This window comes from Oculina patagonica, chromosome 11 (genome assembly GCF_052425735.1).
Source record: "Oculina patagonica isolate OP01 chromosome 11, crgOcupat, whole genome shotgun sequence".
NCBI classification, from domain to species: domain Eukaryota; kingdom Metazoa; phylum Cnidaria; class Anthozoa; order Scleractinia; family Oculinidae; genus Oculina; species Oculina patagonica.
This window is the reverse complement of record NC_135768.1, coordinates 14,785,480-14,802,540: the sequence shown is the minus strand read 5'-3', so window position 1 is coordinate 14,802,540 and position 17,061 is coordinate 14,785,480. Positions and strand designations below refer to the sequence as shown.

Sequence of the window (17,061 nt, the reverse complement as noted above, 5' to 3'; positions counted from 1 at the left end):
AAACAAACTCCTCGCTCGTGTGAATTTTGTTAACGCATGCATATTGCTAACAAGCGCAAACAGCAAACAAAGTGTCACTTTTTAAAATTCGAATGAAAATAGTTACTAACAATAAACCGATAGACTTACCAGACATTTTCTTTTCCAGCAACACAGGATCACGTTCTTGAGTATCGCTCTCTCTTGGAGACAAAATAGAATGACTTTCCTGAGAATCCCTTCCTAATGAAGACGGCACGGGAACACGTCTTTGAGGATCGCTCCCTATTTGAGGCAAAACTCTCTCCTCCGCAGAGGCTTTTCTCGTTCTGTCTTCATCGTTGCCTTCACCGCCCCAGGGAGCCTCTGCGGAGTGAAGAGGAGGCAAAACGGAAAAACGTTCGTGAGGAGTCATCCCTACTAGAGGCAGCACAGGATCACGTTCTTGAGGATCCCTCTGAGGGCCCCGTGGAACCAATGACATCGCCAGGCCCAAAGTTATCAACAAGAAAACAAGGCACTTCATATTCCTTCAAAAATACACAACAGATATTGGAATGCAGTGAAGGAATTTACATTTTTTAACTCAGTAAAAGAATTACCTTTTCAGACAGAAACACCAGTTGTTTATAAAAGATATATTTTCAGTGAACACTCTGTAGGCCTCTCTTGCAATCACCGTCGATGGCGAATTGATCTTTCTCAAACCCATTAAAACAAGGGAGTTTATAACATTTCTGATCTTAATTAGCGTAGATTTTTTGCGATTATATATTCCTTAGTTTTTAGTTTTGAAAAAAATATTTGTTATTATCTTGATAGTAAAAACATTTTCACGACAGTAAAAAAAGTCAGCAAACAGTAAAACTGCATTTTAAACACATTTATTGCCTTTCTACTTTTACAATTATTGCTACCTGTATGTTGTGAGATAGAATCAGCGCTAAAAGCCCAAAATTACTGAGCTACAAAGTCATCCAACTTTAACAGCCGTTTTCCATCTTCAATTCGTGAATCTTAGTTCACTTTCGTCCGCCGCCGCAACATGTGTCGCGTTTTCCTGCAAATTCAAAAATAATTCCATTAAAATAGCATAAACACTAACGTTTTCCTAAAACATCATTAGAAGTGCATATAATTTGTTTATATGTTACTTTTTTTTAATTTAAGAGATGAAACCTCTGTTTTAATGTTTCCAGTTACTGATAGAAATCTCGCCTGCGGCTCGGGTTCTACCTTTGCCGTCTTAGGACGAAATGACTAAGCTATTATCTTTATCAGATTAAATAAAAGACATAGAAATGAAGGTTTTTATCCCTTTTGAGAAATTTCTACGAAAAGAAATGTAAACAAAGCTAGGTAACTGACGTTGTGTTCGCACGCTAGTTAAAAAAGGTTTCTCGTATCAGAAAGATAACCGTGTTATTTTAAGTTACAGTTGTTAAATTTTTGAATGAAATAAAAGATGAAAACGGATTTTCGCTTCCCAGTGTAGGATGTCTTGGAACAAGCTCGATTTCATTTGCTATATCTAAACACGAACTATGTCATGAATACTAAGTCACTGAGAAATGTTTTATTCTGTTTGGTATATGCAGGTTAACAGTTGCTGCGATATCGTGGTGTGAACGTAGAAAGGGTCTGGAAATTGAGCAACATTTTCACGACCGTACAAATCCAGGTCAGCAAACAAATTTCTCGCCTATGTGGATTTTGTTAACGCGTGCACGTTGCTAACAAACCCAAATGCAAATGACAAACGCAGTGTCCCTTTTTCAATTAAAACAGTAACTAACTAAATTGAAGAACTTACCAGTCATCGTGTTTTCCAGCTCCACAGGATCGCGTTCTTGAGAATCACTCCATATTCCAGGCCAAAATACGGGCAAAAAAGTAGGATCAGGATCTGGAGGAACCCTCACAAGGTTGTGAAATTGAGAATCCATCACAGGATCACATTCTTTAGGATCCATTGGAGGCCCCTTCTAGAAGCCTCGTGCTAATTTATGACGAACCCCTATAAAAGGGCCATTTATAATTTCCCCGAGGGCGGCTGTTTAATATTGGCTTTCGCCTGGGTATTTCCAAACACCACGAAAAACATTGAAAAAACGTCACTTAGCGCATCAATTTTGGCGAACTTCAAAGTGTTTGGAAAAGCGATGAAACGCTGTCACGAGTGTTTTTATATACATTTTATAATCGAAACTAAAAGCTAAGGAGTAAATGTAAAAATATAATCCCCCAAAAAATCTATGTTAATTAAGATCAGATATGTTATACTGTAAATTCTTTTGTTTTTATGTCTTTGAGAAAGATTAATTCGCCATCAGGTGATTAAAAAGAGGTTTCCAGAGTAATTTTTGGATTATATTTTTACATTTACTCCTTAGCTTTTAGTTTCGATTATAAAATGTATATAAAAACACTCGTGACAGCGTTTCATCGCTTTTGCAAACACTGTCAATGCTTATACAATGCTCCTAACGTTGCATTTCCATACCTTAGTTTTCCAACCAAGTTTTCCAAAGTTTAAAGAGATGTTCGCTCTTCCGGTATCGCAAGGCAGGAGTAGTCAAACGCTCGCCTCTTGCTTTTCAAGAGATTTTCCACATGGTTTCTCCCACCCACTAATTTTTGGCCAAGTTTAACCAATAAGGGACGGACCATTATTTTTTGGAGGGGGGGGGGGGATGAAAAATATTGAAAAGAGTTGTTTGCAGGGCCTGGAAAGACAAAATAAATTGTTTGCAAAAACGATATGTATAACAAAAAAATAGTAAGAATTTCGAAAAAAATGTTTGCAGAGGTGCATAAACTAAAAAAAAGGGGGCAGAGGAAAATTTTTCATCCCCCCCCCCCCCTCTCCAAGAAAATAATGGTCCGTCCGTCCTAAGAAGACTAGTTATCTCAACATGTCGATCTTATCTATCAATATGACGCATTTTACACCTAACTATAAGTACTGTTCTTTGCATGGGTGCTTAGAGGCCATTGTTCTCTTGGTAACAGGCCAATATACGTCTGTGTAAAAGGTTTAGATCACGCAACGTATACACCTGCTATTGCGCTCAAAAGCTGGACTTACTCTTTATATTATAAATTTAACTGTCATCATTTGAACTGGAAACACCATTGAATTTCATCAAATTAAATATCATTTTGGTGTCATAAACACGATATTTCAGTATCGGTGAATTTTCATAAAACCACTGAACAATAATTAACTTGTTTTGAAGTCATGCTTCGCGAGTCATACCTAACAAAGCAATGATTAACTTTTAAAATTCATGCTGCTCTTTAAAGAAAGCAAGTCAATCGATGAAGCCTGATTTTGACCATGATATTTATAAAACCTCATCTCTGTGACCGGGTTAAGTTGTGCAGGCCCGAGGTATTCTTTAACCCAGTGATCCGAAACCAATAGGAAACTGTGATGGGTACTTAAGCTAGTCATTATAGCAGTTTTAATTGCTAAATATTTTCAAGTGCTTTTACACAGTATGAGATGATTTTTTTTCTTTCATAATAACTAGAATGCATATTCCTAACTCGTGTAAATTAGTACACACAAGTTGTTCCTTGCACTTAGCATGCGCAGCCAGGGGGGGGGGGGGGGGGGGGAGTGGGATACCACTGTGATACCCCATTTTTTTGCCCTGGGATATCAATATACCTGAAAACTGCAAAAACGATGATATCAAATACCTAAAATTATTACCTAAAAGCTACCATTATTTGTTTGGAGAGGAGGGATCCAATTTTCTTCAAGACAAACAGTTTTTTATGTGTCATTGTCTATGGGCACATCGGAAATGTAATTTCCAGCATTCTGGGCATAAAAAACAGTGCTGTTGATGATGTATCGTGATGTATAAATGGCTGACAATCTATTGTCGTCAAACTATTTGATTTTTTTAAAGTCACACAAGCACTCGTCTCAGAATAAGACACTTCAAAAGGAAAAAAACATCAACATTAAGCTTATATAAAGAATACCAAAAATTTTGGAAAACAAAATACTTTATACCCGTATTTAGGCAAAAATAATACCGAAAACCTTGGTTAAAAACACCCAAGATACCGTATACCTAAAACGTATTAATTTTCACTAATAAGGTGGCTAATATTCAGAGAAGGGGAGGAAAGCTTGGTATAATTATGAAGACACATGTATATGAAGATTGGTTTCAGTCGTTGATAAGGAATATTTTTCTAAGAACTAAAACTCACTTGATACCCTCGATTCCAGTTTTGTACAACCAACCTCGTTGCCAGGGCCAACTCCACTTTCAAGATGGTGGCTGGAAAATGCCCAAACGACCCTGGGAAGGATTTTGTTCTACAACATTCCCAGTAATCTTTGCTCTCCTTTAATCCAAGCCAATCAAAGCGATACTTGTCGTCAAACAGTAAAACTGCATTTTAAACATTTTTATTGCCTTTCTACTTTTACAAACATTGCTTCCCGAGCCCCCTTTCCTGCATGTATCGAGATAATAACTTTAAAAGCGCAAATTGCTAAGCTTCTAAGCTTCAAAGAAATCGAACAGTCATTTTTCGGTCCATTCTCAAGTTAAATCCGGACATTCGTGAATCTTAATTGACTTTCGCCCGCCACCGCAACATCTGTCGCGTATTCCTGAAAAATAAAAAATAATTCCACTAAAATGCCAATAGCCTGAGAGTTTTCCTAAAACATCGTAAGAATATTGTATATAATTCATTAGTTTTTATGTCTTAATTTAAGGATGAAACCTTCATCCACTTGTTTCCAAGTGCTAATAGAACCCTAGCCTGCGGCTGGAATTCTAGCCACGCCATTTAGGGAACGAAGTGTCGACCTTTATCAGATTTAAAAACAATAGAAACGGAGGTTTTTTCCCTTTTAAGAAATTGCTACAACAAAAAAATAAAATATCTAGAAACGAGGTAAGAGACGTTTTTCTTTGTTCGACAAGTGCTAAAAAATCAGTTTTCCCCGTACCACAAACACTATATCTATCCGATATTTACCAAATAGAAGATGATTTTCCTGTTCTATAAAAAAAAAATAATGACCCCTCAGATTCCATCGCTCTTATACAGCGGCTATATTTAAAACTCTAATAAGAAATACTTTTTTAGGTGAAAGATACGCGTGCTATTTTAACTAAAGCATTTTTTTAAACTTATACATTTTTTATACGGAGTAATATTTTGCAATTTATTAACTGCTAAATTTTGATTTTGTTATATCAGTAGTATATCGTGATTCACTTATTTGAAAAAAGTTTTTTCTCTAGAGTGAGTTTGATACAAAATTGGCAAAATAATATGTCGATACAAAAAAGGCTTAATTCGTGATTAGAACCAGAAAAAAGTTGTCATTCTTTTCGGTATTTGCGGATTAACAGTTTCTTCGATATTGACGTGATCGTAGAGACGGCGCAACATTTTTACGACAGTAAAGCATGATAAAGCGGTCGTGACTAATGTCTCGCTTGTACAGATTTTGCTAGCGTGCGAGTTGCTACCAAAGGCTTGTTTAATATTGTAATTCGTTTGTGTCTGTAGTATTGTAATTAGGTTCTTGTATGTATTATTGTCATTGTAATTTCAAAAAGAAATAAAATAAAAAAAGAGTTGCTACTAAACCCATTATGATTAAAGGGACACGGTCAGCGTTCTTACTGCGCTGACCTGGTCACTAGTTTTCACGTTTTGAAAAAAGTCCACCGTGGCCTTTTTTCAAAACGAACATTCAGAAATCTGCTTCAATCTTCTCAGTGTTTCACTAAATGGGAAAATTTAGAAAAAAAAAACACTGCGAAGATTGAAGCAGATCTCTGAAGGTTCTCAACGTGTATTTTTGATTTTGGGTTAAGGTGGACTTTTTTTCAAAACGTGAAAACTAGTGTCTAGGTCAACGCGGTCTGAACGCTAACCATGTCCCTTTCAACCTAGAAGCAAATAGCAAATACAGCGTCACTTTTTGAAAGTCCATGAAAACAGCTACTAAAAATAAAGCGATAAACTGACCATTCATCGTGTTTCCAAGTTCCACAGGATCACTTTCTTGAGGATCCCCTACAAGTCCTGCAGGTGCATACGGTGAAGGCATCCTCGCCGGACCACGTTTGTGAGGATCCCTCATAGGACCATGATATTGAGGACCTTTTACAGGATCACGTTGTTGATGATCGCTCTTTATTAGAGGCCCAACAAAATGACGTCCCTTAGGATCCATCCCTACTGGGGGCAGCACAGGAGAATCGCTCTCAGGGTCGCGAGATATGAAAGATGACAACGCTAGCTAGGCCCAAAGTCATCAACACGAAGACAAGGCACTTCATATTCCTTCAGAGATACAAATACGCAGAGATTGGAGTGAAGTAAAGAACGTATAATTTTTAATTAAAGGAATTACCTTTTGAGACAGGATCACCAGTTGATTGTAAACGATTTTTTCAGTGGACTCCCTGAAAGCTTTTCTTGTAATCACCGTACGCGTCGATGTTGAATTAATCTTTCTCAACCAATTAAAACATGAAAAATAATAACATATCTGGTTTTAATTAGCATAGATTTTTTATGAATATATTTTTACGTTTAAGTCTCAGTTTTTAATTTCAGTTGTGAAGATGCATATCAAATACGCACGAAACAGGCAATCGTTGCATTTCCAAACACTTCGAAGTTCGTCAAAATTGCTGCGCTGTGCGTCTTTTTTTCAACTCTTTCCTCGGTGTTTGGAAATTCCTAGTCGAGCCCTATATTACGCGGCCAGTCTCGGGGACATGGTAAGTTTCTTCTTTATAGGGGTTCGTTTCACCAGCCGATTGCCAATTCCAAAGATAAGTAACTGAGAGGAAAAATTCTAAGGGATAACACCCCCCTCCCCCCACCCCTCTCACCACCACCACTACCACCGCCCATCCAATAAGGCCTCGGATTCATGTAAATGTGGATTGGTTTCAGTCCTTGATTTAATAGGGACATTTTCTAAGAACTAGTACTTTGTTCCACAACTCGACCTTCTCAGTAATCTTTGCCCCCCCCCCCTCATCCAAGCCAAACAAAGCATTTTTTTTATAAGTAGTAAAACTGCATTTTAGATAGCTTTATTATTTTTCTACTTTTACAGTGATTGCACCCAGCATGTGTTGAGATAACATCAGCGCTAAATGCACAAAATTTCTGAGCTACAAAGTGATCCAACTTTAACAGCCGTTTTCCATTCTCAAGTTAAACGGGAAGGATTCGTGGCTTAATTCACTTTCGTCCGCCGCTATAACATAAGGGGCATTTCCCTGAAAAATCGAAAATAATTATATTAAAATGACATTTAACGTTAAAGTCTACCTAAAACACAAATTGTGTAAAAAAAGTGTATATTATTCGTTTCTATGTTTTTGTTTAAGGTATAAAACCTCGGTTTCTTTATTCTAAGGGCTGATATAATTCCCGCTTGCGGCTCGGGTTATATCTATTCGTCATCTCGGGAGCGAAATGGCGCGGCTATCATCTTTATCAGATTTTAATAAAAGACATAGAAATGGAGGTTTTATTCCTTTTGAGAAGTTGCTACGAGAAAGAAATTGGAAAGAAGCGAGGAAAAAGACATTGGCTTTTGTTCGCGCCCTTGCAAAAAAATCAGTTTACTCGTACCGCCAACGCCCGCCATATCTATTCTTTATACTTTGATAAGAAATAATTTTCTTTAGGAAAAATACCGGTGTTATTTTAAATTAAAAGTTATTTGGAAAAAATCTAAACTCCTAGCGATTAAACCGTGCCGAAAAGACACTAATACACTGATACACTAATTGAAGATGAGAGCTAAAGGCCGCTGTTAGACAAAAGTGCTTTCACTCGCTTACAACATTGCAAATATTCCTCTACATATATGTCTATCATAAAACATTGTCATCTCGTCCATTACGCAGATAAAACAACGAACCAACTAGAATTGGAAACGTATCGATACTATGCAGGGGGGACTCCTTAAAGTGGTCTACACGGGGAGGCTCCGCCAGAAAGGGGTACATTTTCAGGGTCTAGCTATATAAAAGGCTAGGAGTGGCAACAGTTGAAGTATACAAAAGGGTAGAGAAAACTGTCGTTTAGGTATTTAAAATAGCCTTTTAACATATCTAGAACAGGCACACCGAATAGTCGATTCATTAAGTATTTTCAGGTCTAGGGGTTATTCAAATTAAAAATATTAAGAAAAGAGATGCATAAGGGGTACCACTTTTTATCGAAGGTATACGAAAGGGTTATCTTTTCTGTCTAAATGGTATGTGAAAGGGGAAGAATTTATACATCGGGGGGGGGGGAGTCTCCCCGTAAAAAGGAAATTTCAAGTACCCCGTCCCTCCCCCCGGAACAAGGACTTGCAGCTGCCTCTGGGAAACCCCACCAGTGCCCCACTTTGCGACATACTTTAATTTATACTAAAGCGGTAATCAATGAAGTTCTGGATCAAATAAAAGATGAAAACGGGTTTGCCCAATGTAGGTCCTATATAGTCGCAAGGAAAGGAAAGATCCATTTCATTTGCTATTTCCAAACACAAACTTTGCCATGAATACCAAATCAATGAATCACCAAAAACTAAGGGTCTCGCTAAAGAGAGTTTAGAATATCAACGAAAAAAGTTGTGCCGAATCGCATTGGAACGAAAAAAGGCAACAAAATATATGTCAATACAAAATAAGTAAGGTTTAATTTCCATGATTAGAACCCGAAAACAGTATAATTTATGTGGATAAACAGGTGCTGCGCTGTTATCGTGATCATATCGTAGAAATGGCGCAACATTTCCACGACAGTAAAAGAGGTAAGTAAACAAACTCCTCGCTCGTGCGAATTTTGTTAACGCATGCATATTGCTAACAAGCGCAAACAGCAAACAAAGTGTCACTTTTTAAAATTCGAATGAAAATAGTTACTAACAATAAACCGATGGACTTACCAGACATTTTCTTTTCCAGCAACACAGTATCACGTTCTTGAGTATCGCTCTGTCTTGGAGACAAAATAGAATGACTTTCCTGAGAATCCCTTCCTAATGAAGACGGCACGGGAACACGTCTTTGAGGATCGCTTGCTATTTGAGGCAAAACTCTCTCCTCTGCAGAGGCCTCTTTTGTTCTGCCTTCATCGCTGGTAGTTCCTAGGCTGCGCTCCCTTGTTCTCAACTTTCCGCCCCAGGGAGCCTCTGCGGAGTACGAAGGAGGCAAAACGGAAAAACGTTCGTGAGGAGTCATCCCTACTAGAGGCAGCACAGGATCACGTTCTTGAGGATCCCTCTGAGGGCCCCGTGGAACCAATGACATCGCCAGGCCCAAAGTTATCAACAAGAAAACAAGGCACTTCATATTCCTTCAAAAATACACAACAGATATTGGAATGCAGTGAAGGAATTTACATTTTTTAACTTAGTAAAAGAATTACCTTTTCAGACAGAAACACCAGTTGTTTGTAAAAGATATATTTTCAGTGAACAGTCTGTAGGCCTCTCTTGCAATCACCGTCGATGGCGAATTGATCTTTCTCAAACCCATTAAAACAAGGGAGTTTATAACATTTCTGATCTTAATTAGCGTAGATTTTTTGCGATTATATATTTCTTAGTTTTTAGTTTTGAAAAAAATATATGTTATTATCTTGATCGTAGAAATGGCGCAACATTTTCACGACAGTAAAAGAGGTCAGCAAACAGTAAAACTGCATTTTAAACACATTTATTGCCTTTCTACTTTTACAATTATTGCTTCCTGTATGTTGTGAGATAGAATCAGCGCTAAAAGCCCAAAATTACTAAGCTACAAAGTCATCCAACTTTAACAGCCGTTTTCCATCTTCAATTCGTGAATCTTAGTTCACTTTTAAATAGCATAAACACTAACGTTTTCCTAAAACATCATTAGAAGTGCATATAATTTGTTTTCATGTTACTTTTTTTTAATTTAAGGGATGAAACCTCTGTTTTAATGTTTCCAGTTACTGATAGAAATCTCGCCTGCGGCTCGGGTTCTACCTTTGCCGTCTTAGGACGAAATGACTAAGCTATTATCTTTATCAGATTAAATAAAAGACATAGAAATGAAGGTTTTTATCCCTTTTGAGAAATTTCTACGAAAAGAAATGTAAACAAAGCTAGGTAACTGACGTTGTGTTCGCACGCTAGTTAAAAAAGGTTTCTCGTATCAGAAAGATAACCGTGTTATTTTAAGTTACAGTTGTTAAATTTTTGAATGAAATAAAAGATCGTTTCCCAGTGTAGGATGTCTTGGAACAAGCTCGATTTCATTTGCTATATCTAAACACGAACTATGTCATGAATACTAAGTCACTGAGAAATGTTTTATTCTGTTTGGTATATGCAGGTTAACAGTTGCTGCGATATCGTGGTGTGAACGTAGAAAGGGTCTGGAAATTGAGCAACATTTTCACGACCGTACAAATCCAGGTCAGCAAACAAATTTCTCGCCTATGTGGATTTTGTAAACGCGTGCACGTTGCTAACAAACCCAAATGCAAATGACAAACGCAGTGTCCCTTTTTCAATTAAAACAGTTACTATCTAAATTGAAGAACTTACCAGTCATCGTGTTTTCCAGCTCCACAGGATCGCGTTCTTGAGAATCACTCCATATTCCAGGCCAAAATACGGGCAAAAAAGTAGGATCAGGATCTGGAGGAACACTCACAAGGTTGTGAAATTGAGAATCCACCACAGGATCACGTTCTTGAGGATCCATTGGAGGCTCCTTCACAAGATCACGTTCTTGAGGATCCCTCGCAGCATCAGGAAATCGAGGGAATGACATCACCAGGCCCAAAGTTACCAACAAGAAAACTAGGCACTTCATATTCCTTCATAATGCATAACAGAAAATTAGAGTGAAGTGCAAGAACATTTACTCGTAAATTAACGGAATTACCTTTTGAGACAGAATTAGTTGATTGTAGAAGGTTTTCAATGGATACTCTGGAAACCTCTTTTTAATCACCTGATGGCGAATTAATCTTTCTCAAAGACATAAAAACAAAAGAATTTACAGTATAACATATCTGATCTTAATTAACATAGATTTTTGGGGGATTATATTTTTACATTTACTCCTTAGCTTTTAGTTTCGATTATAAAATGTATATAAAAACACTCGTGACAGCGTTTCATCGCTTTTCCAAACACTTCGAAGTTCGCCAAAATTGCTGCGCTAAGTGACGTATTTTCAATTTTTTTCATGGTGTTTGGAAATACCCAATCGAAAGCCAATATTAAACAGCCGCCCTCGGGGAAATTATAAATGGCCCTGTTATAGGGGTTCGTCATAAATTAGCACGAGGCTTCATCGAAACATCACTTTTTTCACCTCAGGAGAAGGCTACTCGTGAACCACACTGGTACATACGCAGGGTTAAAGAGGCAATTCAGAAAAGACTTCACCTTAACAATATCAACAGGGATATCGGAAATGAAATTTCCGAAGCAACTGCATGGATGCCCACGATCAAAAAACACAACGCCAGAAAAACTGAACGACAGCGCCGGACCGCTAGCTGAGGGAACAACAGCATACCGGAACAGCAAGGATCGAAATGCACCAATCACAGCTGTTGAAAATCAACCAATCACAGCGCATCAGCATGCTTTATAAAGTTACACCTGGCCAGTCGATCTTATCGCCTGATGAACACTAGCAGTGTGCAGTCGAAACGTCGCAATCTACATCACAAGTGACAACGTCGTGAAACAAACGAAACATACTTTATTACTTTTGTACTCTACCACAATGATTAACCACAACATTTTTACGATATTAACCTTTATTGCTTTCCTACTATTTCAGTTATATCTCCATGCATGTACCTAGATAACATCAGCTCTAAAGGCGTAAAATTACTGAGCTACAAAGTGATCCAACTGTAGCAGCCATTTTCCATCTCATGTTAGAACGGAAAGTTCGTGAATCTTAATTCGCTTCCACCATCCGCCACAACATCTGCCGCGTTTTCCTGGAAAATAGTAAAATAACGTTAACCTAAAGTCTTTAAAGGGATGGAACAATGTTTTCTACCTCCAAATGCTGATAGAACTCTCGTCTGCGGCTGAGGTTCTAGCCACGCCATCTCGGGAACGAAGTGATCTTTATAAGATTTTAAAAAGGACATTCAAACGAAAGTTGTAATCTTTTTAAGAAATTGATACGACATAAAGATACAAAAACGAGGTTTTAGAGGTTTTTTGTTCGTGCAGGTGCTAAAAAATCAGTTGCCGCGCACTGTTAACGTTATATCTATTTTTTATTTACCAAATAGAAAATAGTTTTCCATGCTTTATAAAAAAAATGCCCGCTTTTATCTTTCATATAGAGCGGTTATATTCTATTCTCTAATAAGGGATAGCGTTTTTATGGGACAAATACCCATGTTTTTTTAACTTTAGGGTTTTGAAAAAAAACAAGCAAATGTAAACTCCAAATGTGCTTTCGCACGTTTTATAAATGGCGAAGTTTTTGGTAATTTTTTGTAAACCGAGAAAATTTTATTTTACCGTTAATAAAAAGCAAAATCTTTGGTTGCTTTAGTTATTATTTTGCAGCTAATTAATTAACGGCTAAATTTTTGTATAAGTTGTATATGGTATGTAGAGATTCATTAATTCCGGCCAGTGACAAATGGCACTGGAAAGAATGAAGCACAAAAAAAATATGTCGATACGAGATATATATTATGACTTTCCATAATTAGAACCCGAAAAAAGTTGTCATTCTTTTCGACATATTTGGATTAATAGTTTCTACGATATTGCCGTGTTAGTAGAAATGGCGCATTTTTTTTACGACAGTAAGCATGATAAAGAGGTCAGTAAACAAACTTCTCGCAAGTGCGGATTTTGCAAGCGCGTGAAGGGTGGTATTAAATTAAACCTAAAAGCAAATAGCAAACACAGTACGTGTCACTTTTTGAAAGTGCAGTGAAAACAGCTACTAACACTAAACTGATAGACTTACCAGTTGTTTGTTTTTCAAGCTCTACAGGATCACGTTCTTGAGGTTCCCCTGCAGGTGAATATGGCGGAAGCATCCTCGCCGGACCACCTTCTTGAGGATCCCTCATAGGACCAGGATATTGATGATCCTTCACAGGATCACGTTCTTGAGGATCGCTGTCTAATGGAGGCCCAATGAAATGACGTCCCTTAGGATCCATCCCTACTGGGGGCAGCACAGGAGAATCTCTCACAGGGTCGCGAGATATAAAAGATGACATCACCAGGCCCAAGCTCATCATCACGAAAACAGGGCACTTCATATTCCTTCAGAGATACAAATACGCAGAGATTGGAATGAAGTGAAGGAAAATATATTTGTTGAATAAGAGAATTACCTTCTGAGACAGAATCACCAGTTGATTTTAGAAGATTTTAAGTGGATACTCTGAAAACCTTTATTGTAATGACAGTCGATGACGAACTGATTTTTCTGTAACTCATTAAAACAAGGGACCGTATACATATCTTATCTCAAAAAGCATAGATATTTTTGCGATTATATTTTTGCATTTACTTCTTACTTTTTAGTATCGATTAAGAAATGGATATATCAAACACTTAAGACAATGTTTCAAACGCGTGCACCTCGTATGTGCGTCGTATTTTTAACTCTTTTCTCCGTGTAAAGAAAATCCGGTCACGTGACTTGTCAGATAATGGCCTTTGAAGGACTCTTCAATGGAACAAAGTTGTACAAAAATCTTATCCGTTGGAGGTTTGGTTTCCAAAAAATAACGGTCAGAAATCTTTCTTAGCAACAAATTGTAAGTTAGGAAGGACCCCCCTTAAAGAACTAGAAGTCACCAGTTTTCTACAATATTCTCGGTAATCTTTGCCCTCCCTCAATCCAAGAAGCGATACTTATCAGCAAACAGTAAAACTATATTTTAAACACCTTTATTGCTTTTCTACTTTTACAATTATTGCTCCCAGCATGTACCGAGATAGCATCAGCACTAAAAGCCCAAAATTATGGAGCTACAAAGTCATCCAACTTTGACAACCGTTTTTCATTTGTGAATCTTAATTTACTTTCGCCCGCCGCCGCAACATGTGTCGCGTTTTCCTGCAAAATCGAAAAAAAGGCATTAACAATTAACATCGTAACAAGTTTATATAATTTGTTTGTTTTTTTTTTGTTTTGTTTTTTTAGTAGTTAAGGAATAAAATCTCCATTTTAATGTTTCCAATTGCTGATATTGCCTACGGCTCGGGCTCTATCAATACGTCATCTTGGGAACTGACTTAGCTATAAAAGACACAGAAATGGAGGTTTTATCCCTTTGAAATTCAAGAAATTGCTACGAGATAGAAATGTAGAAGAAACGAAATAAACGGAATAAACTGCACAAGTGGTTTCGCAAGAGCGAGATCACAAAACTAACGACGAAAGAAGGCAAAAATATATGTCGATAACAGGCAAGTAAAACCCGAAAAATGTTATCATTCTCATCGGTACATGTATATCGACAGCTGCTGTGATATCGCGTTGTGAATGTAGAATTAAGATAGACTTACCAGTCATCGTGTTTTCCAGCTTCACAGGATCACTTTCTTGAGGATCCCTATCAGGTGGGGGCGCGGGAGGCATCCTAATAAGAGGACCTTCTTGAGGATCGCTCGCTACTAAAGGCAACACAAGATCACGTTCTTGAGGATCGCTCTCTATCGAAGGCCCAACGAAATGACTTTCCTGAGGATCACTTTCTTGAGAATCCCTTTCATGTTCTTGAGGATCCGTCGCGGCATCATGATGTCGACGACATGACATCGCCAGGCCCAAAGTTAGCAACAAGAAAACAAGGCGCTTCATATCCCTTAGAAAATACATAAGAGAAATTGGAATGAAGTGAGGGAACATACACTCCATCTATACTTGTTAATAATGATTAAGGGTAATTACCTTTTGAGAAAGAATCGCCAGTTAATTGTAGAAGATTTTTAGTGGACACTTTGAAAGCCTCTCTTGAAATCACCACTGATGGCGAACTGAATTTTCTCAAACCCATTAAAACTTTATAACAAAGTCATATCTGATCTTAATTAGCATAGATTTTGTTATGAGTATAATTCACGTTTAGATATCAGTTTTTAGTTTCGATTGAGAAGATATACGTCAAATACGCACGATCGCGAGACACGATTTTATCGCATTTCCAAACACGTCGAAAATAAATATTTGAGACACTTCGTAGAGTTTTACGCTTAAAAAAAGTCAGAGTCCCCCAAAATACAGTTTACAAAGTAATGGCCCTCCCCAGACTGGCGCTCAAAAAGTATTGACCCTCCCCCCAGATATAGTCGCCCTCCCCCCCCCCCCCCAAAAAAAAATAATAATAATAACGACAGGTCCCTTAGCAGCTATATCGATATTTCAGTTTTGAATTAAATATCGTTCAACTACTGTACATTCTCTCGCGTTAATTGTTTTTGTTATTATTGTATTATTAAGGAAAACTTGGATTAAATAAATTTTAAATCCTGTCCAAATTCTTTAGTCCACGCATATCCATTGTTTACGGTCGGGCGATCGTTTCCGGTCTAGGGATCATATTTGCCGTTCAATTTGGGGATCATTTCCGGTCCTAGGATCATTTGCGGTCCAATTTGGGGATCATTTTCGGGCCGGGATCATTTGCGGGCCTGCAGAACTCACCAACCTAGTTCCCAGGGTCTCTCTCTCTCCCCGCTCCCCAGAGCGAATGAAGAGGGGGAAGAAGGGTGGGGGGAGAGAGAGAGACCCTGGGAACGAGGTTCGAAACTCAAGTGATGTGTTCGGTTCCCGTTTTCTACAACAAACTTGTCCCAGGGGCATCTGCCGTTTGAAAATATCGAGAACACCCTGGGAAGGATGCTGTTCTAGAACATTCCCAGTAATCTTTTCCCTCCCTTCATCCAAGCCAAACAAAGCAGTGCTTATCTGCAAACAGTAAAAATGCATTTTTAACTCCTTTATTGTTTTTCTACTCTTCCAGTTATATCTCCATGTATGTACCGAGATAATCAGCTCTAAAAGCGCAAAATGACTGAGCTACAAAGTGATTCAACTTTAACAGCCGTTTTCCCCTTCTCAAGTTATCCGCCGAATCTGCCGCCCCTGCAACAACTGCCGCTTTTTCCTGAAAAACGATTATATTAAAATGGCATTAACCTTAATATTTCCCAAAAAGTCGTTAGAAGCTCTTTTCTCGATGTTCCCTCCTTCAATCCAAGCCTGAATAAAAGCGATACTTGTCAGCAAACATTAAAACTGGATTTTAACCACCTTTATTGCTTTTCTACTTTTATAAATATTGCCTCTCGCATGTTGTGAGATACCATCAGCGCTAAAAGTGTAAAATATCTGAGCTACTGAAGTGGTCCATCTTTAACAGCCGTTTTTCATCTTAAAGTCGTGAATCTGAATTCACTTTCGTCCTCCTCCGCAACATCTGTTGCGTTTTCCTGCAAAATCGAAAATAATTTCATTAAAATGGCATTAACATTAAAGTTTTCCTCAAATATCATTATAAGTGTATACATAAACAATAGCCTTCATTTGGCCCGAAAAAATGCTCTGATATTTGTCCACGGACAGAAGCAAACAGTTTTCTGGGAGCAAAAACTCGAGGAAAACTGTGATCTTCGAGGAACAGATTATGTCCAAAAATAAATATCAGTACATTTTTTAAAGCCAAATGAAGGCTATTGTGTTCATTACCCTCAAATATTTTTACGTAAGAACGTTAATTTCGAGAGATTTTTTCCCAAAGGTTTCAAACGTCAAAGTAATACTGTCGGCGTTCAAAAATATTGCTTGTTCCTTTTGCAAATGTTCAGGTCTATTCTATATTTTAAAATTTAAAGTGCGAACACAAAACGCAAAGTTTGAAACCTGGGAAATATCACTCGGGAGATATCTGATATTCCTTAGTTCTGAGTACATCACGTGACGTGTTTAGACTAATCGTAAGCACGAAAAATATTTGATGGATTATAAAAATTGCTCTATGTTTTTTTTTTATTTAAGTGATAAAACCTCCGTTTTACTG

The 17,061-nt window shown here is 37.7% G+C and overlaps 2 protein-coding genes and 1 long non-coding RNA gene across 4 annotated transcripts in view; all 3 read right to left on the bottom strand.

Moving 5' to 3' along the window:
- The window catches only part of LOC144630416 (uncharacterized), a 33,121-nt gene that overhangs the window by 5,227 nt on the left and 10,833 nt on the right, over window positions 1–17,061 (bottom strand). The window contains exons 3-5 of one of the 2 annotated variants that reach the window (XM_078488787.1): window positions 7,104–7,271; window positions 6,389–6,487; window positions 130–509 (exon numbers count right to left, since the gene is read on the bottom strand). In XM_078488787.1, the coding sequence (XP_078344913.1) occupies window positions 130–505 (376 nt within the window). In that variant the 5' untranslated portion in view covers window positions 506–509; window positions 6,389–6,487; window positions 7,104–7,271. Of the gene's footprint in view, window positions 1–129; window positions 510–581; window positions 604–639; window positions 714–6,388; window positions 6,488–7,103; window positions 7,272–17,061 lie in introns of those variants that run through there. The other variant, XM_078488785.1, reaches the window with a different exon arrangement.
- On the bottom strand, window positions 847–1,959 carry LOC144629455 (uncharacterized). Its single transcript, XR_013566378.1, has 2 exons — window positions 1,793–1,959; window positions 847–1,039 (listed from the first exon to the last, which is right to left on the bottom strand). It is a non-coding gene; the product is annotated as an uncharacterized LOC144629455 (long non-coding RNA).
- The window catches only part of LOC144630408 (uncharacterized), an 87,383-nt gene continuing 82,094 nt past the window's right edge, over window positions 11,773–17,061 (bottom strand). The window contains exons 5-7 of the transcript XR_013566510.1: window positions 14,549–16,474; window positions 12,990–14,096; window positions 11,773–11,991 (exon numbers count right to left, since the gene is read on the bottom strand). The gene's annotated coding sequence lies outside the window, so the exon portion shown is untranslated. The remainder of the gene's footprint in view (window positions 11,992–12,989; window positions 14,097–14,548; window positions 16,475–17,061) is intronic.